The sequence below is a fragment of the Passer domesticus genome, chromosome 1 (genome assembly GCF_036417665.1).
Source record: "Passer domesticus isolate bPasDom1 chromosome 1, bPasDom1.hap1, whole genome shotgun sequence".
NCBI lineage: Eukaryota > Metazoa > Chordata > Aves > Passeriformes > Passeridae > Passer > Passer domesticus.
Genome location: NC_087474.1, coordinates 53,924,561 through 53,947,741, shown reverse-complemented (window position 1 = coordinate 53,947,741; position 23,181 = coordinate 53,924,561). Strand labels below are relative to the sequence as shown.

Here is a 23,181-nt window from a genome sequence, read left to right as displayed (position 1 = left end):
AAAAGTACTTCAGGTTTGAAAAAGAAGCAGCAAACTTCATGGCTAAGTAAAAGCTGAAAATAATTGTTCTAATACTTAAAAAATTGACAATCTGAGAAAAAAAATAATCAGTCAAACATGTACTAATAGATGAGCAAGAGCAAAGGCAAGAAGATGGGCAGGAGATCTTTCTCCTTTTTAATGCCTTTATTAAAAAGAATCAGCTCAGGTGGGGAGAAATCGACAGGTCGCGCCCACGCCGCCGCTGCTCCCAGGCGTGGCACGGAGAAGGAGGGTGATGCAGCTTTGTCCGCTGGTCTGCAGGCAGAGCTGGGGATTCCGTCCTCACGGGAGAGTAGCAGATTCCAGCTTTTTGGTCTAACACCCCGGGTCGTCTCTTTAATCAACATCTTTTCAGGTTAGGGTGAGAAGCAAAAAGGATCCAGGCAGGTACTGGACTACGCTCCCATCCTTAGACGTCACTTAGGTCACTTGTTGGCTCGTAATTTTAGGGGTTTTCCCGGGAAAACTGTAAAAATTTGGGGCGCAATGCATTTCTCATCTGCATACTGGCTCTGATGTCACTCCTATCTTCCTGGTACTTGAGAGGGTGCTTGCGTCCCTCCCTGGCAAGTGGCAAGCATCAGGGGAACAATGGTTAATCACCAGCCATTAACAGGTAATTGAAGAACTCTTCTTTAACAGTGAAACTAACTTACAGCAACTGGTCTGACTTGTTTTTAACTCTGCAACCTAAAAAAAATAGATAACTTTCTATTCATAACAGTCCCCCCTCTTTTTCTTTGATCAGGCTTAAGCTTAAGCTTGCATCAACTTATAATTTTTGGCTCATTGACATAGAATTTCCTATATTTTTTCTATTGATTATAAATTTCTTCAGCACTCTGGTGATCATATTTACTAAACTTCATTACTTTTTTTGTTTTTTTCAGGTTAATTTCTTTAGAGATCCTTAGGTTATTCTGTACAGCAGATGTCACTATTCTTGTTAAACAGGGAAATAAGAACAAACTAGCAAGTGTACACACAGTGAAGGTTATAGTTTTCCAACTTTTTTTGAAAGTCCATAGATTATCCCAAGGAATCAAGTGTAGGAGTCCTTTGATTTCTTAAATATGCTAGTTTTCTTATTTCGTTTAAGGTGTTTCTAATGACTGCTACAATTAATTTGATTTGATAAATTACTGGTTTGGTTTGGTTGAGTTGGTCATTAATATGATTAAGAGCTAATGCAGTCTGATTAGATATTACTTCTAAATCTGATTGTAGTTTCAAAATTTTGTTTAACATATATTGCTTCTTCAGTTTTGTTTTTCTTAAATCCTCATATATAGGAACTCTTAAACTTGATCCAGATTCTTTGTGTATTATAAAGACAGTTTGTTTTATAATTCTAATGATGCAACCACTAGACCAGTCTCTTGGCAATTCAGTGGGTGCTGTGGTACCATTGACCCAAAACAGGTGTTTAGGGGTTTCCTGAAAGACATTAATTTTTGTCCTGCCCTCCCAATATTTAGAAATACCTTTTCCTTTGACCAGATTTACCAGGTTTGCTTCAGTAAGTATCACGTTCAAAGCACCACCAGGCTTCTCCTACAGGGTGCTCTCCCAGGAGTGGCTGCCTAAAGGTGGCGGTGTTCCGGGCCATCCAATATATTTTCTTATTCTCTTGATAAAGGATCAGTTGGGAGAGGTTAACACAATTGTTGTGGACTCTCAGCAAGGAGCTTACTTCTTTCTCATAGAGAGGTTGGTAGTACTCACTGCACGGCTCTCCTGGGCTCTCCAGAGCACCACCAGCAATCAGAGCCAGCACTACTACCCTTCCCAAGAGTCCGGTATGGGTCATCCTGCACAGCCTGCCCACCCGGCCTTGCCTCTTGAGGATTTTACTGCAAAGAAGTCTCCAAGTCCTTTAGAGTCTCTTGCTCCTCTGGTTAAACCTCTCTTGATCTGTCCCTGCTAATTTGGTCTCTCCTAGGGGAGCACTCTGGAGAAGATTAACCTGGGGTCTTTGGTACTAAGTTGGGACGACTTAACCAGAATTACTTATTAATAATTCTTAACTTTTACAGTTTTCTTAAAACACTTCAAGACATGTTATGATTCTAAACTTTTTTCTTATGCAGTTCATCAGTCTTTTTGAATGTCAACTTTAAGTCATTTGGTCCTTTTATAGTAGTATACTCAGCTGAATTAACTCCTGATGCGGTTGAATCCTGTCCTGAGTTAGAGTATGAGGGTGGTGTAGAATCTGGTCCAATACCAGAGGGAGACACTGACGAATCTTGTCCAATGCCCAGGGGTGAGAATGGGGTGGAATTTGGTCCAATACCAGAGGGAGACACTGAAGAATCTTGTCCAATGCTCGGGGGTGGGACTGGTCCTTTAATTCTCATTATGTGGGTCCAACTTTTTTCTCTGGTTCGCACAGCAGAATTAGCGATGAGGAGTACCTGAAAGGGGCCTTCAAATTTAGGCATTAATGGTCTATAATTCCAGGATTTTATTTATAAAACCCAATCTCCTGGGTTGATGTCGTGTGCTTTTGTATCCAGAGGGGAGGTTTGGGGGAGGTATCCTCTTTTTCTAAGTCCTTCTAGGGTTCTTCCAATGACTTCTAAATATTTTCTGGTAGCTCCTTCTCCTTCCAGATAGTCTCCTGTGCTATAGGGTGTTAACAAGAATGGCAGTCCAAACATCATTTCATAGGGTGAAATCCCTATATCAGACTGGGGTCTTGTTCTGATGCACAAGAGCGCTAGGGGCAAGCACTTTAGCCAATACATTTTTGTTTCTTCCATCAATTTAGTCAATACATTTTTGAGAGTTTTGTTCATTCGTTCCACCCTCCCAGAACTCTGGGGGTGCCACGGAGTATGCAATCTCCATTTTATTCCTAAAGCTTCAATTATATTGTGCAATGTTTGGGCCACAAAATGTGGACCTCGGTCTGAGTCTATGGTATTCACCATTCCATATCTGGGGATAATGTTTTCTAAGATTACTTTTGCCACGACTTGGGCTGTTTCCCTTTTGGTTGGGAAGGCTTCTACCCAGTGAGTGAGATGATCTACTATAACTAGTAGATATTTGTATCCTTGTACTGGGGGCATCTCAGTAAAATCTATTTGTATGCTCTGGAAAGGTCTTAGAGTTAGTTCCCTCCCTCCAGGCGTTATTTTCTCATGACTTTCTGGTTTACTTTTTGGCAAATTAAACACCCTTTTGTGCTTGCTTTTGCTAGGTCATATACACCTATGCACAGGTTATTTCTTAGGAAATGATCACATAGTCCTTGGACTCCCCAGTGGGTTAATTTCTGTAGTTCTGTTAGCACCATCCCAGCAAGTGCTTTGTTTAGAAACACCCGTCCGTCTGATGTTGACCACTCCCCCATTGCCCTTGATGTAACTTTAAATTTCACAAAATATGGGTTCTTCTCTTCTTCTTCCCTATTCGGGTGTGGTTTCTGCTTAAAAAAAACTTTTACCAGATCCCCTGGTCCTAAAGCTGCTTCCTTTGCTATCTTGATCAGCTAGCAAAGGTTTCGCAACTTCAGATTGAACAGTCTGGGGTGGTCCAGTTGCTCCACAGTAATAGCAGCAGCTTTCACTCAAAGGGACTCGAGGCCTCTCCATGCCTCCCGTCCCTGACAGTACTGGCCTATCCTTGCCTGCTCCTGGTGGTGGACCCCCCCACTCTTTTGTGGCCTCGTACTGTAGGAAAGAGTTGTTTGCTCCCACACTTTCTCTGGCTATAGCAACCATGATCCTAGCTTTGGCCTTTGCTGTTTCTTCTTCCCTCCTTAAATACACTTTCAATGCTTCCCTCAATAACTCATTAATGTCTTTTTCTTGCCAATCCTCAATCTTTTCCAGTTATCTCCATATATCAGGCCAAGATTTAGTGACAAACTGGACCTTTAATAGCACTTCACCCTCTTTGGTGTCTGGGTCTATTCTAGAATACAATTGAAAGTTCCGCTTCAGGTGATTAAGCCAAGTAGCAGGAGTTTCATCTTTCTCCTGTGTATGTTCAAATGCCAATTTTGTACCACAGTATGGCCCATCTTCAGACACAAGATTACTCATTTAAGGGGTATTAGCATTATCTTGGACCTGCTGTAGGTCAACGGCTGTACCTGGTGATAAGAGGTTACTAGATAAGGAAGCATTTGTGTCCCAGTTAGGAGGAGGTGGAGAGACAGCAGTAGAAGGGGGAGAAGAGCTTGGGTGCATGTTAGGTGAAGCTGGAGAAGGGGTGGAGCATGCAGCAGGTGGAGTAGGTATTAGTGGTGGTGCAGAAGCAGCTAAAGGAGTCAAAGGGGGTGGTGAGGGAATGGCCCCCATGGCAGCCGGGAGAAGAACTGGATCTGGTATTTGAGGTGCTCGAAGGAGAGGATTATAAGGTGGAGGGGCATCAGGAGGCAAGTAGTCTAGGGGGTCCCACCTTTTACCAATTTCTTTAATTCCAGCATCCCCTCTTTCATTCTCCTCTTTCTTGCTCTGCACTTTACAAATTTGCACTCCTTCATTCTCGATGGCCTTCAACCAACATGCTACATATAATAATTGCTCAGGATCAATATCTTCTCGAGCCGTCAGATAGTTACTCAGCTGTTGACACATCGACTTGTCTTTCGTCCCACACCACGGCCATCCTCCTTGCACCTCTAATTCTGGCCACACTTCTGAACAGTAGTGAATCATCTTAACTTTATCTAATCCTTCTGTGGCTTCTATAGAGTCCCATTTCTCTAATAGTTCACCTAGGGGACTGTGGGGAGGTATATTCCTCAGTCTTTGGCCACTTTTCTTACTATTGCACCCTCCCATTTTTGTGCCTCAAAACAAATCACAAAGATGCCTTTTTCTCTAAAGGAAATATATCTTATTTAAGAAGTCTCGACCTCCTGCCAAACTCAAATTTCACTGACCCTTTTTGTCAGGACTTTGTTGAGACCTTGGCCTTCTCCTGCCAAGACTCAACAAACAAACAAAACAAAAAAAATTATGGAGACCCTGGCCTCTGAGGTTTGCCTGACTTCCTTTGTCAGGACTTGGTTTGCCTGCAGGGCTTTTAAACTTTCCTGAATCCTTCTTGGGACTTGTGAGTTTGCCTGACCTCCTTCGTCAGGACTTTGAGAGATCTCGGCCTCCTCTGCCAAGACTCAACCAGCCAAACCTCGAGACCCTGGCCTCTGAGGTATGCCTGACCTCCTTTGTCAGGACTTAATAACAAAACTGCCTGATTTTCTAAATCGCCTAACTTCCTTCGTTAAAACCTGTATCAGGGCTTTTGGGGTGCGTGCCACTCACACAGCTATTTCCTCCGCACACCCCGAGGGACATCCTCTTTACCCCGTTGGAGGCGCCTCAATCACCAATTCCCGGCCGGCCCCCTCGCAGGGGTGCGGAACCGCGGTACTGAGGGGTCCTCACTCGCTTTGAGGGGCCGAGCTGCCGGCCCTCGTCTCACTCACACACACTCGCTCGCCTCCCTCTCCCGCCGCCGGATATTCTCACCTATCCAGCGCTGCTCCGTGTCACTGTCCGAAGCCGATCTTCTCTGGTCCTGATAGCCAGCTGTCCTGCAGGTCCAGGGTGGGCGGCCGTCCCAGTCCTGGTGTCCTCTTCAGGCGTGGCTATCCCAGACGAGTCCCCCAAGCTGAAATAAATGGGCAGGAGATCTTTCTCCTTTTTAATGCCTTTATTAAGAAGAATCAGCTCAGGTGGGGAGAAATCGACGGGTTGCGCCCACACCGCCATTGCTCCCAGGCATGTCACAGAGGAGGAGGGTGATGCAGCTTTGTCCGCTGGGCTGCAGACTTGTTTTTAACTCTGCAACCTAAAAAAAATAGATAACTTTCTATTCATAACAGAAGATAGTCTACTCCAGACGATAAGGGTGATTATCACTCTGTAGGAAAAGGGGAGGGGAGTTAGGTGCTAGAAAACCCTTGAGCCCACAAAGCTCATCCTTTTATTAAAGTGAAAAGTAGTATATTTTAGCGCTCAGGATTCATGTGTTTAGATCCTTCTTGAGGATCAAGCCCAGAATCTCAGAATTATCCTCTGATAGTTTCTCACGGATAGTTATGACTTGCGTATGTTTCTGTTAGCCTTGGCTTCGACTATTTAATTCCATGTCATACATGTCACATCCCTCATACATAAGAAGGTGTGTTATGAGTAGAAAAGTTGTCAGTTTTTTTAAGTTGCAGAGTTAACAAGTTAAACCAATTGCTATTGTTAATAACTTCATGTTGTAATCACCTGTTGTTAATAGTTTTTCTTCAGTTACCTGTTAATGGTTAGAAATCAGCTCAATTGTCCCCCTGCTGCTTCCCAGAGGATTGTTGACACCTGAGGCTTCAGGTGGGGGGGGGGGGGGGGGAGGTGACATCAGTGCTGGTATGCAAATGAGGAAGCCCCTCACCAAATCTTGCAAGAAAAACCCCTAAAACAACAAGCCAACATGCAATTAAGAGATCTAAGTGGTGTCTAAAGGTGAGGAATTAATCCCGTGTCTGCTAAGATCCTTTTTACCTCTCACCCTAACCTAGAGGAGGCAGAAAGTCAATACACCTCAATTAAGCAAATTCCACAAATTACATGCAATCATTAGCACTAGAAAGCCACATCTCTGCCTTTTGAAGCAAGAAAGTGTTGGGGGTTTTCAATTCATTATCTGGGCACTAAATGGTGCTCAGACAGCTCTCAAACCAAGTTAATGTGGATGATATGCTAGAGTGAGCAATGTGTTCATCCTTCTCTAGAGGGAGGAGGGAAGCAAAGCAACTAGATGAGGTGAATGGAACACTTGTCTTTCATGTTGTAGAGTGCTCTTAGGAGGACATATTTCAACTAGAAGTGATTTATACAAAACTATGTCAGTCCATAAAAATGTCAACTCTCCATTCTTTGCAAGGAAGAGTATCCAGGGAAAGGCTAGGTATATGGTACTTTCTTTCTTTTATTGCACATCCAAATACTGAAGTCATCTCACAACATTTAATCCAACAGGAATTTTGTCAGTCCAAACAGAAAAAAAACCAGAAACTGGCTGGCTTAGTGATGTATATTTAGCTGATAAAATTCTGGCATGCCATTTATGAAAGCAGTGGGACATCCAACTGCAGCAACAAGGTCAATAAAAATGTACAGTTAAATGAATATGATGGCAAAACTAAGGGGTGAAAAAACAGAATAATATATTAAATCATATACGACAGAATTCCCTCCTCTCTGAACCCAAATCCTGGTGCAAACCCTGTGTAATGGAACCATTCAAACCAGGAATAGTTATATAGGCATTTCCATATCTCTATTCTCACTGTGTGAGCCTTGATGTTTGTATCATCTAGAGAAGCTCCATAACTGTGCCATAGGGCTAATTTGTACCTTACACCTAACTATATTAATTAAAAACTGTATTTTGGCAAGACTCAATCTCCAGATTAGTTTATAAATTAGAAATATTATCTGTAAATTGAGAATCAACAGTGAAGTAGCACCCTTGACAATACTTTTTAATTAATAGTAGAGCCTAAAAATAATGTCCAATGCAATGATGTTGTAGCTGTGGAAAGAAAATTAAAATTAAAACAAATGCCCTATGTCTTCATTGCTTAAAGATTCAGCTGTGTACAGACTCCATTCATCAAGAGTAAGCATTAACAGATAAGTTGTTTTCCTGAAAGCTTCTCTGCCCAAAATGGTACTTCAAAGAATGACTAGGAATCAATCAGACCTGGGAGTCAAAATATTAGATCAAACCATACAACTGCAAAAACTTCAATTTTCAACAAAAATTCAGACTTTAAATTATGCACAGAAAATTTTGGGTATCGTTAATTGGGTAAGACTTTATTTAGGATTTATGATTACCCACAATTCGCACCTTTATTTAACATCCTTAAAGGTGACACTGAGTTAACCTCATCTAGAGAATTAACACCAGAGGCAAAAACTGCACTTGAATTAGTAGAACAGGCCACAAGTGTATTGGATATGTCCAAACGTTTGCGTTACAGTATTTGTTGTTAATCTAAAAATAAGCCATATGGCAACATATTCCAAAAGCACATGAAACATGTCTCAGGTAGTTAGTCCTAAAATTGCCACACCAGCTCCATGAGGCCTCTCTTAAGCAAAATTATAAAGAAATTTTGTTTCCTTCAGGTCCATTGAATGATGCCCCACAGGCCCACTGTAAGAAAGGGGACAGGTTATCAAGGTACTTGAGCCATGGTTAAGGAAAAGTGAAGCTCTATCAGTGGACAGTTCAGAGCACCCAAAGCTGGGCTTTCAAGAATGGTCAAGAGATAAAACCTCTCTTTTATTTATGACTACACAGAAACTTCAGAAATACTAACCACCCTACACCAAAACTAGCTTCTAGTACCTCCTAAACAATCACTGAATACAACCATATATATGATACCCCTAAAATATAATTAATGGATATCCTTGATACTTAAGAAAGTTGACGTGCTCTTAATTGGACTTGTTTGATAGCTTTGTTTCAGTCTCATCTAACTTAATGTTTCTTGACCATGTAGTGAGCTCTCATCGGTGACTGTATTTTAACTTCAGACTAGGTGAGGCTGTTGAATGAATTAAGCAATTTGGAGAAAAATACATTGTTCCAGGCTATAGTTCCTCTCTATAATCTTTTTAATAACTTCATGGGGATTATAAGCAATGGAGTTGAATGCTGAAATTGTGACTTTTTACAAGACAGCTTTTTTATAGAAGACTACCTCTTTACTGCTAACCCTGGAACTTCTGAGAAAAGTGCTGGGCCAACAAGAGAAGTACATCAAAGAGAAACGATAAATCAAATCCTCCTACCAGTTGTTGTTTTCTGTCCAGGATCAGGAGGGCAATAGACCTGCCACAAAAACTGCACTTTCTACAGCAACCTCAGGGTGTCAAGAATTTGCATACCTGAGATACAGAGGCACAAAGGATTGTTATTACAGTTTTTGTAAGTAGTTGAGTCCTAGGCTCGGTCAGTATATGCGTTGCAAACCACCAACAGCTCTTCCCCCTTTTTCAAGAGGATCCCCAGGAGAATGGGACAATTTCCTAAGGAGAACCAACGTGCTGTAACGTTGCAGTGAAGAGAATAAATAATGAGATTTTGAAAGCATCACCTCTGATGAAAAAATCCCACTGATTTCAACCTCAAGGATTAACTGATGATGAGACCTAAAAAACAAATATATTATTATAAACCTGGAATTTTTTTTATTAATAGAGTTTTAAATCTATGTGGAATTAATGAGCCAAAAAATATACCAATTTACATGCCCTTAAATTTGTGTCGTAGCTTTCTATAAAATTACAGCTTAAGACAAAGATATGAGGTATATAATTAGATAGATAAACAGAGATATAGATAGATAGATAGATAGATAGACAGATAGATAGATAGATAGAGAGATAGATATAGTCAGTCTGCTTCCTTTAATTTTCATCTTATAGTGAACCTCCAGTGATAGAGGTTCAGTCTGGATCTAACCCACAGAAAGTCAGGGAATAGCTCCCAGAAACTTTAATGAAGCCAGACTATTTAGAATTTTTAAACCAAATACAAGTGGATTTTTTCTCATTTTTCTCATTTGACTACATCAGAACTAAAATCACAAGTGGGAAACATGTCCTAGACATGAGAAAGTCATGGAATACTTGCCCCGTGATGGATTCTGTGATCCACCCTTTTTCTACATGATATTAAATCTCACTGATTTAGCTATTGAAGTGGTATCTCTTTCTGATTTAGCCTAAAATTTTAAATCTATTAGGCTGAGCTCCTAGTGGTCACACAAGCTTTGGTCACTTGTTGAAAGGTCCACTTTACACCACAGCTTTCAAATATCTTGTTTGGCATTCTTGGCACATCTGATATCCATTAGTCAGCCATTCAATGTTTATTATTTCACATGTTAACTATTGTAGACTCCTTATATGAAAAGTTCATCTAAGCAATGTGGAAGGAGCTAACAGCGGGCCTGTTAGCTAAAGGAGCAAGAAGAAGCTGAGAAGAAAGAAGAAGCTGATAAGGAGCTCTCTCCAAGGCTGTAACCAAGGAGACCAAGAGAATTGAGGGACTGCAGAAAGATAAGAACTTCACAGCTGCACGAAGTATATTTAGAAAGTTAGTTAAGTCACTGTAACTTTTCACCAATGGTGTTATGTTGATTTATTGTATCAAATAGTTAAGGTAGAAGAAGCATAAACAATTAAAAAGTGTATAAAAGGTCAGCCATGTTCGATAATAAAGTGTTGCCATCTGAAACTGCTTGTGGTCTCTGCTTTGTGTCGTGACCACCTTGACAACGACAAAGCAATATCCATTTCAATCTTTGAGAGATCCAAACCTATTCTCTACATGGAGAAGATACTTTTTGAAGTTGTGTGTGGAGCTCAAAGCTTGAGTTTTAACCAAATAACCCTTCTTCAATCCAATTATTTGTAAATTCTCTGCTATGCTATGACTTAATTTGGTGTATATTGCACCTACAGAGAGTTCAGAAAAATAAACTTTGGGACACTGTAGGACTCCTTAGGACTTGCTATTGGCCTGAGATATGCCAGAAGCAGCATAGTTATCCAGCTTAATAATATTGTGGTTCCCTGGCCTCCTTCTGAGTGCCTAGAGACCTGTATGTCCCAGGTGAAAGCAAGCCATGCTTCTGTCCTCAGCAACATCACTCAGGGATCAGCCTGGCTGGGTTGGTCACAAAGCACGTAAAATCAGTTGAGATATTAATCGCCCTGCCTTCCCTGACATATGATAAATCAGTCCAGGCATCCCAGTGAAATATATTAAACAAACTATGCTCACAAGTAGTTGACAGCAGCATTGACATATAAGATCCAGTGTATTTATTTGATTCCCTAACTACAGTATGCCACTACATGGTGCATGGTTCATTTGGTTTGTTCTGTTTCCCCCTAAAGTTAAAATGGTTCAGTCCTGGGGTCCCCCTGGCAACCCCTCCTTTTGAGAGTGTCAGTTTTTTGTCTCCACCCCTGTTCCCCTGGTTACCCTCTGTCAATCCCTCCCTGAGTTCCTGTCCATCACCCACTGTCCCCTTCCCTCTTTCCAGAAAGCTCTCCCCTCTTCGGTGGGTGATTGGATCGGGAACAAGAGTCCCTCCCTGTCACATTCCCTATTGGCGAGCCGGCATGTTTGTCACGAGTTTGTTCCCTCCCAAGTTCTCCCTCATTGGTTGATGTGTTGTATGTTCCACCCCCTTTATAAACTGCTGTATTCCCGGTTCGCCGTCTTTTCTCGGCTCGCTCTCCTGGAGACAATAAACTTCTGGTCTTTGCCCCCGAAAAGAGTCCCTCTTTTCTCACTTCGCCTTCCTGCTGCCCACCGCTGCCTTCTGCTGAGGTGCTCCCCGGATGCCCCCGGCGCATCTGGGTAGTGCCCCCCGGCTGTCAGCTGCTGTGCCACAGCTCGGCCGGTGCGGTCTCCTCCCCTGCTCGGGGGAGTAGAGAGAATTCGGACAGCAGCGCGGCAACTACTGCTGCCACAAAAGGCTTTCTGAAAATCATCAGGATCCTTATGAAGGATGTCTACAAATATACCTAAGTTGACTTCTATTTTTGGTCAATATTAGAGCTTATCTAAAATAAATGTTAATTACAGTTTCCCTAAAGTCACACACACACTTATTCTCAACTTAAAAATAAGCTGTTGATTTCATGCATTTGCCTCTTATGTTCAGTCTCCCCATTTTATATAAAACAAACAGGATACCTGTGCTGTCTAGCAGCTCATTGAAAGTCATTCTTCATCTTCTCCCTGTTTAAAATTTTATTTCCAAGGAAATACTGATGCATAAGCTCTGGAAAGGGTCAATGAAGACAACTGAAATAAATTATTTAACAAATAATTGAACATAAAAGAGGAGCTGAAGAGATTACCTGTACAATGAAAGGCTGGCTGTGGATGTGACTGTTACCCAGCAGCTCTCCAGCCTGCAGTGTTCTTGCCTAGAGGAAACTGCTGCTGGCTTGCCCTGCTGCTTTACTGAGGTGACATCAAGCATAGCTCTCCAAGCAGAAAGGCTCTCTATAATTACCAAACCTTTTCTTTTTTTTTAAAGACGGTTTCATACCGCTACAAAGAACTAAGTGTGGCATTCACGTCCTCTGAAAAAATCCCTTTGCCCAAGATTTTTCTCATGAGAAGCTGAGAGGCCCCAGAGAAAAAAGAAAACAATTCTCGTTTGCTTCTCCTGTGTTGTTCTCGTGTGTGGAATGTGTTTGGAGATTACCCACAGGTGATTGTCTGATTGGATTCTAGTGTGAGTTGTTTTGACTCTTTGGCCAATTATAGCAAAGCTGTGTTGGGACTCTGGAAAGAGTCATGAGTTTTCATTATTATCTTTTTTAGCATTGAGTAAGTATCTTTTCTGTATTCTTTAGTATAGTATAGTTTAGTATTCTTTAATATAATATAGTATTGTAAAGTAATAAATTACTCTTCTAAAAACATGGAGTCAGATGCATCATTCCTCCCTACCATGGAAGTTGCCTGCAAATACAATAACTAAGGAAGTTCAGCCTATACTGCATATGCTTAAAAGACTAAACCTAGCAGGTCCTATGTGTGGCCATGAGCAACACACTACAAAGCAATCACATTTCCTTGCAAGACCTAATTCATGCTGGCCATTGCCATGGATACATTCTTCCCATTTATTCTTGTACTGATCAAGTCACATTTAAAAAAGACAGCATTAAAACCCCAGCAGATGTAGCATAGATACACCTTTATTTAAAGGCATGCCCAGATTCCCAGGCACTAGCATGGCAGTTTCATATTTACTCACTTTTTGAACAAGGAGAGTACTCTAAGATCAGCTCAAATTCCATACTATTTTTAAGTAGCATGTGAATACTTGCCTCTTGAGGAAGAATACATACAACAACCAGGATCTCTCCTGCTCATCCTATCCACCTAGCAACATTTCTACCAGTCCATTCTAGAAATGAGGTCCCACTCTAGCAGAACCTGCATAAAATACACAGAAACTGTGCTTCACCTCTAACAGTTTAATATCCTGAGAATCATTATATTCTGAATCCGCTGAAGCTGAGAGGCGGAAAAAAATCCACATTTAACTTAGCTAGTGTTGTGGCTTAATGAAAGTCTGGTTTTCAGTTGCGGCGAGGGGGCAAGGGTGGCTCCCTGTGGGGGCCTGCTGGAGCTAATGAACTGGCTGGTTTTGAAGGGCCAATCAGCTGGCTAACTTTGGGGATTGAGGCCTTGTTGGACCACTTGAAGGAGTCAAGCATGCCCCTGTAGAAAAGCACATTTAAAAAAGAAGGAAGCCTGCGAAAACTCTTGGCTTCTGGCTTTTGAACAGGCTGGACTGCGCCGGATCTGCACAGTGGGGCCAGGCCACGCCACCCTGGCCCTGCGCAGCCAAGTTGGCGCACAGCTCGGTTGGGATTTCTGCCACTGCCATGCCACCAGGACTATACCAGCACCACAGGCAACTGTGTGGCCAGGACCAGCACCAGGAGTGGCCCCGCAGCCGAGATCCATGCGGCCAAGGCAGCACCACGCAGCCACGGCTATTTCTGCATGTCTGCCAAATGAATTTTGTTTATTCTGGCACCAGCATCGGGAATGGCCCTGCAGTCAGCACTGAGGGCAGCCCCAAGGATGAGAGTGGCTGGGGCTGGGAGTGGCCACCCCATCCTGGTCTGGGAGTGGCTATGTGGCTGGGACTGTGCAGCCAAAATCAGTGCAACTGTGGCAGCGCCATGCAGCTGCGGCTGTCTCAGCGTGACTCACAGTGGACTTTGCTTAGCTGCTTTTAGCCAGCTGTGCTGCAGACAGAAGGACAAAAGGAGCGGCAGTAGTTTTTTTCCTTTCTTCTAGTGCCTTGCGTGAAAGAAAGGTGCACGGGTGGTGCCAGCAGCCAGCGCAGTTTGTGCAGTGCCAGTGATCAGCAGCAACAGACACAGTGATTCCTCAATTGCAGAGCCTGAACAAAATCAGCCTTTAAACATTTTCAAGACTCTATACTGTTTTAATTGATAAAGCTTGAGAACAAATGAACCTACGAACACTAATTTTCTCCCGAGTCAGGAAAAGGAAAAGGTGAAGACACATGGAGAAAACAACATGGACCCTGAGGTCAGTAAAGAAGGAGTCAAATTCTAGTTGGGGGGGGGGGGGGGGGGGGGGCAGTGGGCGTGGTGCGGAATTGAGGAGATGCCTCAATCTTGAAATCTTGAGCTGAAATTCTCTTGGAAGCCATGGTGGTGGACTATGGTACATCAAACTCTTGTTTCCTTGTAACTTATGAAAATGCATTCAGGGGATGTAGTGTTTTAACCACAACTATGAACAGAGGCTCTAGTGCTACAGCGAGCAGATGTGGAAGTGATTTTGATTCAATGAGAAATTTGAACAGAGAGAGCTGAGAAACCTTGCCCCAGTGATAGTAATAGAAAACACTCTGTTCCCAGAGATGGATGAACTTTTATTTTATGCTAGAAGAGCTCATCCTTAAAAGGGTACCCCAGTAAGTTGACATGGCTCATGAAAGCAGCTGTGAGATATCTGCAAGATATGGGAAGGACTTTTCACACTGTGAGCAGATTTTCCTTTCCTGGGCAGGTGATTTGCTGTGACATTGAAGCCACGAGAGGCCTGTTTCTTGTGGAAAAGTCTTTATAGCATGAGAAGAGAGACTCCTCTCCCTAAGTAGACTGAAGAAAGACTATTCTAGAAGTGACAAATTGACTGAAAGTCCCAAGTTTTGTCTTCTTACGTTGTCAGTGGGAAAGAAAAGAAGGTGGGGTGAGAGGAAAAGTGTTCTGAAGGTTTTATTCTGATTTTTATTATTTTTTGTCTTAATTCTGTTAATAAAGTTTTCTTTATACTCTTTAAGGTTTGTGCCTGTTTTGCCCTCCTTCTCCTAATGCTTATCTCACAGCAAGAAAATGAGTAAATATACTCAAGTAAATGCACCAGTGCTTAGCTAGCTGTAGACCCACTACAGCTAGACACTTCCTGTACTGAATATTTGGTTGGATCAGATTTAATTAAGTAACAACACTGAAATCTTGGGGCTGAAGTGTGGTGTGCTTTAAATAATGTGCAGATAACACTCACTACAGGGCTTCAAGGTCACGACAGTTTCCTTTAATGTGAAAACACATTTCAGGGAAGTAGAAGGTAGAAGCTCAGCCTAATTACAACTTTCTTTACCATAAAGGAAGACACTAACTTTTTACCTCACCCTCTCTCCTTTTTCTTTTCTTTCCCTTCTTATTTATCTACTGTTATAAAAGGGCCATGCAACTGGGGATACACTCCACTGTTCATTCCTTTTCCTTTAAGCAAAGTTAAACACTTACAGAATGCTGGACATGCAAGCTGTCCTGATACAATCAGGCAAAGGTGTCTCTGTCGTGGTTTGGCTAGGAAGTGTGTTTCTGGAAAAGTTGTGATCAAACCAATCAGTGGCCAGAATTGAAATTGGCACCTGTGGTGGCCACTGGGGATTTGGATATGCCTGTGAGAACACACAGGGGTTAAAAGCAGAGGATTCCCAGAGAACTTCCTTTTTTGATCCAGGGTGAGTGGAGTCTGACCTCTCCCCTGCCCAGCTGCATCTGGGTGGGGGAGGGGGAGGCCATGCGGCCTGAGGGAAGGGAGGCCGGAGCCCTGAAAGGTGCAGGGGTGGAGGAGACCTGGGATGTTTGGGCAGCCCCCCACCCCGGGAGAGAGTGATAGAGACTGTGCTGGCTTGAAATTTGATATCTTGTGCTGGCACCATGGCCAGCAAAAGAAGCAGGGAGCAAGGTGCCCAGCCGCGGGCAGACCGCGGCTGAGGTTTTAACCCCTTTGGTGCTGGGACAGTGGAAGCTGTAAAAAACACTAATCCTCCCCAGCTGAGAGTTTAGAGGGGACGGAGGATGGGCAGATGAGAAGAAGGCTTCAGTGAGTGAAGAAATACCAGCAGATGAGAAGTGCCCTAGATGGAGGAGATGATTGGAGTGGCCTTTTGGATGGACTTTGCTCTTACACGGCCACGGGACGGAACCAAATCTTCCTGTAATGTAGAGACTGCACCTTAGGGGAGGTGGTTGGCCAGGAGCCAGGAGTGACAAAGCCATTGTGACAAGAAGTAGAGGGAACAGAGACTGATGGGGAGGGTGTGGTGGAGCCCTCTGCCTTCAGCGGAAAAAAATCTCTGTTCATAAGGCCCCTCGGCCCCAGGAGGTAAAATATGGAGGAGACAAGTGTCCCAAATAGTGAAAAGCTGCCACTTCTTAGAACTAAACAAAGCATTCTTAAAAAGACCTAAGAAGCAGTTTGGATCCATGGACAGTGGTGAGAGCACTGGACATAGAAGGAAGATGGTCACCACGGCAGATTCTCTCCGGGTGGCTGCCACGTGTGACATGGAAGCACAGGAGATTCCAACTGTGTTTCCTGGGGAGGCCCATGGTGCAAGAGGGAGACTCCTCTCTCCTGATGAACTGGGGGGGAAGTTGTGTGAAGGATGGTATTGGATTGAGAATTGAGTGTTAGAGGGGATTGAGTGTTAGAGGGGTGGAGGGAGGAGGAGTGTTTTTGGAGGTATTCCATTGTGGACTGCTGTGTGTGTTTTTGTTTGGTTGGTTTTTTTTTTCCTTTTGTCTCTTACATTGTAGATTAATAAAGTGTTGTGGTTTTCCCTCCATTCCCGAGTTGGAGCCTGCTTTGTTCTGTTTCCGGGTCACATCTCACAGTAACCATTTTGGAAATACACCTTTCATGGGGGCCCTGGCATTGTGCCAGGGTCAAACCATGACACTCTGCCACAGGCATGCAGATCTGGTTTGGCAGCAGCACCCGCAATGCTCTCCACATACATGTGGGGGACATGGTCAGCCCCCACAGCCACACAGGCCTTCATCTCCATTTTGAAAAGTTACCTACTAAATCAAAGTGACTTTCAATTAGAAAGCAGCTAATATTTGCCTAATGGCCACCAGGTAACCTGGACTGCTCCAAAAGTTGCAACCAAGAGATGCAAGCCATGTGTCACAGCAGATTCCTGCACTACACTTAGCTCCATTACCATCCATTGCTGTTACATTATGTGCTAGCACAGCCATAAAATGACATATAATTATTGTAAGCTTAATTATTTCTTCTCTGATATGTCATGTGGTATTAGGTGGCAACTGCAGGAAATAATGGCTGCCACTGTTCTACAACAAAAGAAATCTTGAGAGATGTACTTCCTTTAAGTCAATCAATGTGCCTTTGAAATTACTCTAGTGCATACAGGAAACTTAACTCAGTGTTGACAGGAGGAAGACTAGAATCAGTGTAAATGAAAGCCTAAGAAAGAAAATAAAAGGTAGCAACTGGTAGAGCATGGACAGACACAGTGCAGAAGAACATGCAACTTACTACTTACTTCTGTTCTATCATTTCTAATTTTCCATATAATGAATATACACAGCCAAAGAGAGTTTGAAAATCCCATACTGGTGGTGCTATTGAGAACCAGCATCTATGAACAGCTACACCATAGCTTGGTCTGGATATTCCTCACATAGCTGAGAGGCTGCTAGGCTTCTGTTCATATTGATGGCCATAACAAAGCTGTAAGGAATTCACAAAAGAGCTGTTTTTTCTTGAAACAGCAAATGAAAAATAAGTTTCTTAATTTAACAAGCTCCACAGAGGGGAAAAAAAGTATCTTCCATAGCACACATAGGACAATAGGATTTATGCAAGAGTTTCGATTATAACATGCAGGGGCACCTGGACTAACCTGAAAATTGGGCCCATAAAAGCCTCATGAGATTTAACAAGTCTAAGTGCAAAGTCCTACAGCCTTGGTTGGGAGCAACTTCAATGAGTCCAGACTGGGAGAACACTGGGAGAAGAAATCAGTGAGAACAGTCCTCTGGAGAACAACTTGGGGGTAGCTGGTCATGACCTGGCAATGTGCACTCACAACCCAGAAGCCCAATGGTATCCTAGGCTGCAGAAAAAGAGGATTTGCAACAGATCAAGGTAGGTGACTGTTCCCTTCTACTCTCTCATGAGACCCCACCTGCAGTGCTGTGCTGAGGTCTGAGGTCCTCAGCACAAGAAAAATCATGGATCTGTTGGAGTGGGTAGAGAGGAGGCCACAAAGATGCTCAGCGGGCTGGAGCAGCTCTGCTATGAAGGCAGGCTGAGAGAGTTAGGGTTGTTCATTTTGACAGAAGAAAAGGCTCCAAGATTACCTCATTGCAGCCTTTCAGAAGAAGTTTTTTTACACAGGCAGATAGTGACAGGTCAAAGGGGAATGGTTCTAAACTGAAAGAGGAGAAATTTAGATTAGCTGTTAGGAAGAAACTCTTTACTGTGAGCATAGTGAGGCACTGGAACAGGTTGCCCAGAAAAGTTGCAAATGTCCCATTCCTGATTTCAGCCTGGAAATATCTCAGCTAACAATGTCTCCAACAGGAGTAAGAACAAAACTGGTGTGTCCTTTAAAAGAAAAATCATACCAAAGTTGTTCCAAAATTATACAGTATATAAACTTTATTTCATCTCAGCTCTATTCCTATTAGTGCTGTCAACAGTCACAGATCAGCGTATGATACAGTTATGTAGTAACTATTTACACTTTACAGGAACACACCTTTTATTCAGAAAATATAAGTACAAAAGCTAGGAGTAAACAAACGAGGTGCTGCAATTTGGATTTATTGTAAGCAAAAGCATATAGAAGTGACCTTCTAGCAAACAATCAAGATCAAATCAGGTGAGAATAGTCAACAAGACTGTCTAATTCATCAGAAAAATCACCTCAATTGCTATCCATCCAAAATGTATTGCACAACTCAATCAAAAATTAAAAAAAATAAATAGAAGAAACAAATCATTTATTTTAACTTTTAGAAAACACCCAGTAAAACCTGTATAGAGATACAGTAGCAGGCAATTCTTTCCTAGGATAAAGTTTTTTCTCTCCTTTAAAAAAATAACCTTTAACACAAAATAGAAGATGGTATTCAATCAAAGAGAAATAACCAAATAACCCCTGATTAGCATTTCTGCCAAGGCAGTAGATTATATTCACAGTCCAAAAGTGGTGCTGAGTTTTGGTTCTTGCTGTTCTGTTTGTGATCTTGAACAACAGCTTTTCTTCTTGTCCCTTCTCAAGAGGCAACAGGTATAAACTTAATTTTAAGCAGCAATGTCATGAGACATTCTCATCACAAAATCTTCAAGATGGTCGTAGCCACAACTAGAAGAAATTAAATCAAATGTTACATTATTGAGAACAACTTAGAAGCTCTTAATATTAAAATAATTGTATTGTTTATTAATATAATCAGGAGACAGAAGAATTTCAAGTAAGTCAAACTGCCAAATTATTTGAGCAAGCAATTCCATTCCAGTACCTGCAAAACAGTTGAGGAACTGATGAAAGCAAAACAAGGTGTAACGAAACGGTCAGCAGTCTCACTGGAAATAGTCTACCACACCACTGCATATTAATCCAAACAAAAGAAATTTGGACTCGCTTGCATAAGGCTTATCATCAAAATTGAGATGATGATGCAGAATTTTGGACCTGGCACACAGCCTCCTCTAGAGGAAAATATCAACTGCCTTCCCAATGAAGTCAGCATCCCCCTTAATTTCTAAGTTATATACATTGAAGAATATGAGACAAAAATACTTGAGATTAAGTAGGCAACTACAATCTAATAATGAAGTATGAACAGTTTACATATACATTAGCTGATGTTATGACAGTGTAACCAATAATTTCTGACATTAAGGTCAATATCAACAAGTCTTTCTGTGATATGTTTCAAAGGCAGCTCAGAACACCTGAATTTTTTTACACCATCATTACAGACAGCATGACATGAATGTAAGTTTCAATCATACCTTCTGCAACCTGTTCTGCAATAGTGTTGTAAATAGCTTTGTTCCGTCAGTATCTACAATTCAATTCTTTCCAACAAAGGGATAGAGAAAACAGTTGCTGATTTTGTCAGAACTGATTAAGGTTGTTGGAAAACAGTCCAAACTCTACTGCATTTTAAGTGCAATAAAGTGCATTCACTATTTTATTCAAAAATGGAAAAAACACAAAGTAGAAACCATGACTGTTAGAGAAACATTTTTTTTTCCTTTGAAAGAGGTATTATTTTGTGTTGGAGACTATGTTTGCATGACAGCAGGAGAGGAAGATGACCTGTCAACTGCACTGTGGTAAATGGTAAATGGCAATGGCAATAGCCTAAGTTAATTAGTTTTGCCCTGGCAGTGATGCAGGCCAACAAATGCATTTCAGTCAAGTGATAGCAACTGCTTCACATGCACTGAACTCCTGACAACTGTGCAAAGCTTTCTAGTTGCAAAGGAGGAAAAAAAAGTTGAACCGACCATATCCCATAGAATTCATCTGCAGAGTTTATTAAATATCATACACCACTAGTGATTCAAATCATAATCTTTATCAGCCAGTGCAGAAAGTTTTTTCCTGTGTAGTTCCATAGCCCAGTCTCAACCAGCTATTGCATGTGTGTTGCTTGTTTAGCTAGGCTAGTCTGATGCAACCTGCATCTTCAGGCCTACGTCAGCTGTTCCGTTCTTGTAATGCTACAGCTAGCATTGGAGATTCATAATTGAAGTAGCTTAACAAAACTTGAAGAAAGACACAAACCAAGAGCATAAAGCTCCCCTAATTGTTCTCTGTCATCTCTCTGCTTTAGTGTCTCTTGATATCAAACCAAAGCTGTGATTCAGAAAGGTACTGATGTTTAAATGCAATTATATTCTAATCCCTCTGCAGAGAATATTCATCTTTTTTAAGATAACGCATTTTCATATTTACAAGATGTAATAATTCATTTCAAGCAGTACAGTATGTCTCCCACAAATCTGATTTATTTGCCTATTCAAAAAACTTAGAAAATGAATAAATCCAAAACAAAGCCAAGTGCAATTAAATTCAGTATTACATATTAATTGATTTAAAATCTGATTTTATTTCTACTACTGAGATTTTTGTGGCTCAGTCAACATTGGAAGTTATGCTTAGGGCTAGGGTCACTCAAAAAGCCTGGTTTTGAATCAGTATTTACCATTTTCAAACTCAGCTTTGTAAAGCAAAACATGATTAAGAGGAAAACAAAAATTATCATATGCATATACAACCAGAATTTGTTCTTTAACAAAGGAAAGCAGGCAAAAAAAAAAACAAACCCCAAACAGAAGAACCATTAATATTAATTGCATAATACAGATTTCATTTTACATAATACAAGAATGTATTAGACTTCACTCACCCACATGCTAGCTAAACACAGACTGGTGGCATATTCAAAAGATACCACTGCGAGGTGAGGCAAACTACAAAGCCAGGAAGAAAAGAGTTCATTGGACTATTTGACTGATAGTGTTATGTAGTGTTAACAAGTAAGAACTCTGTGGGAATCTATGGATGAGATTGCTGCAGTTAGATCACACCAACATGGTAAAAGCCAGATTACTGAAGATTACACTGATCTAGCATGTGTTTATTAACCAGGAACTGCTACAAGTTTTCAGAAACTTGTCAAATATATGCCCACTAAGAGGGTATAAAATTAGTTACAGATACTTAGTGCCACACACTTACTCTAGTAGCACAGTAAGTTAATAACTTACACATCAAAATTACTTACAGATGTTTTAGCAATAAACTAAAAGCTCTATGTTAAAATGCACATTTATGTTGTAGTTCAGAACTTCAATGCTCCTCAGAGCTAAACACTGGATATTTTCATATACTGGCATCAGTCCAGTATTAAGTATGGAGAAACATGAGAGCCATGTCAGTCAATAAATAAAAAACAAAAGAAACCAAGCATATTTTTTGATAGAATAATTTATAAAGACATCTCCAACTTTTTCGTTCTAAACAGAATTATGGAAGACTCATCCCCAGAATAATTTGTGCTTCAGCAAACAAACACATAACGTTGAAAGTGGAGGAAAAAAATACTTCCTCCATACTATGCCTTAATATTTGAGTTTCTGTTAGATGTGTAACTCAGTCTCGTTGTGGATTTGGAAAGCAGAAAATTCATAGGCCAGATAGAAGCCAAAAAGGGACTGCTAAGTGAAACCCAAGAGCTCTTTGAACAAAGACATTATTAACAAATCAAAACACTTGTAGCCTGCAAAAAAACTTCACTGTGTGTTTTAGACAAAATTTAATATCAAGGATGAAAATTTGTTTGATGAATTCAAGTTAAATTTTTATTTTGTATCAAAAGTTATGAATGGCTGTTGTAGGAAGAACAGGTTTAAATATCAAAAAGCTGAAGTGGCTGCCAAACAAGGCCCATCTCTCTGTTCTCAAAATCTTTCCTAAATATTACTCTGGCTTACCAAAACAAAACAAAACAAAAAAGTCTCAGCTTTCTATTTTAATGTCAGAGAGAGAAAATCATGCTTTGAATACATGATACTTACTGGAGCTGTAGTATAATCAATATTTTTATAGTCTAAAAGTATTAAAAATATTTAAGATTGCAAGGCTCTCGACCATACTAAGTGTACAGGAAAATGTTGAAGTATTTAACACTTTCCTCAGATGTGATTCTGCAAGATGAAAATACAGACTTTTAAAAATGTTTTTCAGTGAATCAACAGGACTTTAATGCATCTACAAGTGAAATGAAATTACTAATATTTTTATTTTATTCTGTGTTTGCAAGCATAAAAAAAATATATATGCAAGGCCAGTGAGAGAAACAGGAAGCAATTCTTCCTCTCACTTTAATTTCTAAATATTTCACTAAGGTGACCCACAGAGAGAGGGATCACAGTGTTGATTCCAGATACAATGTAGAGGAGACTATTACTGTAGTTTTTATTTTAATTAAAAGTAGCTCCTATACATAAAACAGTAAAAGTAATACCAAAGAAATGCTTATGCTCAAATAATTTTGCCTCCTTTTGTATCTGTTTCTCAAAGCAAATTTCACCTTTCTAGTAAACAGATCAACTGCTAAATACTAAGCAAATGTAAAAAAAAAACTGGGAAAAAAAACAACACTAAACTGTTTATGACTCTTATTTTTGACCGGTCCTGACCCAGAGCGAACCAACACATTTTTGGTTTTTTTC

The 23,181-nt window shown here is 41.1% G+C and overlaps 1 protein-coding gene and 1 long non-coding RNA gene across 29 annotated transcripts in view; one reads left to right on the top strand and one right to left on the bottom strand.

The window, feature by feature from the left end:
• The first annotated feature begins 13,749 nt into the window (after nucleotides 1-13,749).
• On the top strand, nucleotides 13,750-14,937 carry LOC135288091 (uncharacterized). The gene is made up of 2 exons (XR_010351404.1): nucleotides 13,750-14,178; nucleotides 14,665-14,937. It is a non-coding gene; the product is annotated as an uncharacterized LOC135288091 (long non-coding RNA).
• Nucleotides 14,938-18,556: 3,619 nt separating this feature from the next.
• The window catches only part of GOLGA4 (golgin A4), a 77,524-nt gene continuing 72,899 nt past the window's right edge, over nucleotides 18,557-23,181 (bottom strand). For 12 of the 28 annotated variants that reach the window (XR_010362684.1, XM_064420849.1, XM_064420870.1 and 9 more), the window contains one exon: nucleotides 18,557-21,417. Coding sequence is in view for 19 of the 28 variants with exons in the window: in XM_064420849.1 (XP_064276919.1) it covers nucleotides 21,388-21,417 (30 nt within the window). In the remaining 9 variants the exon portion in view is untranslated. Of the gene's footprint in view, nucleotides 22,654-23,181 lie in introns of all 28 variants that reach the window. The other 16 variants (XR_010362687.1, XM_064420880.1, XM_064420910.1 and 13 more) reach the window with 7 other exon arrangements.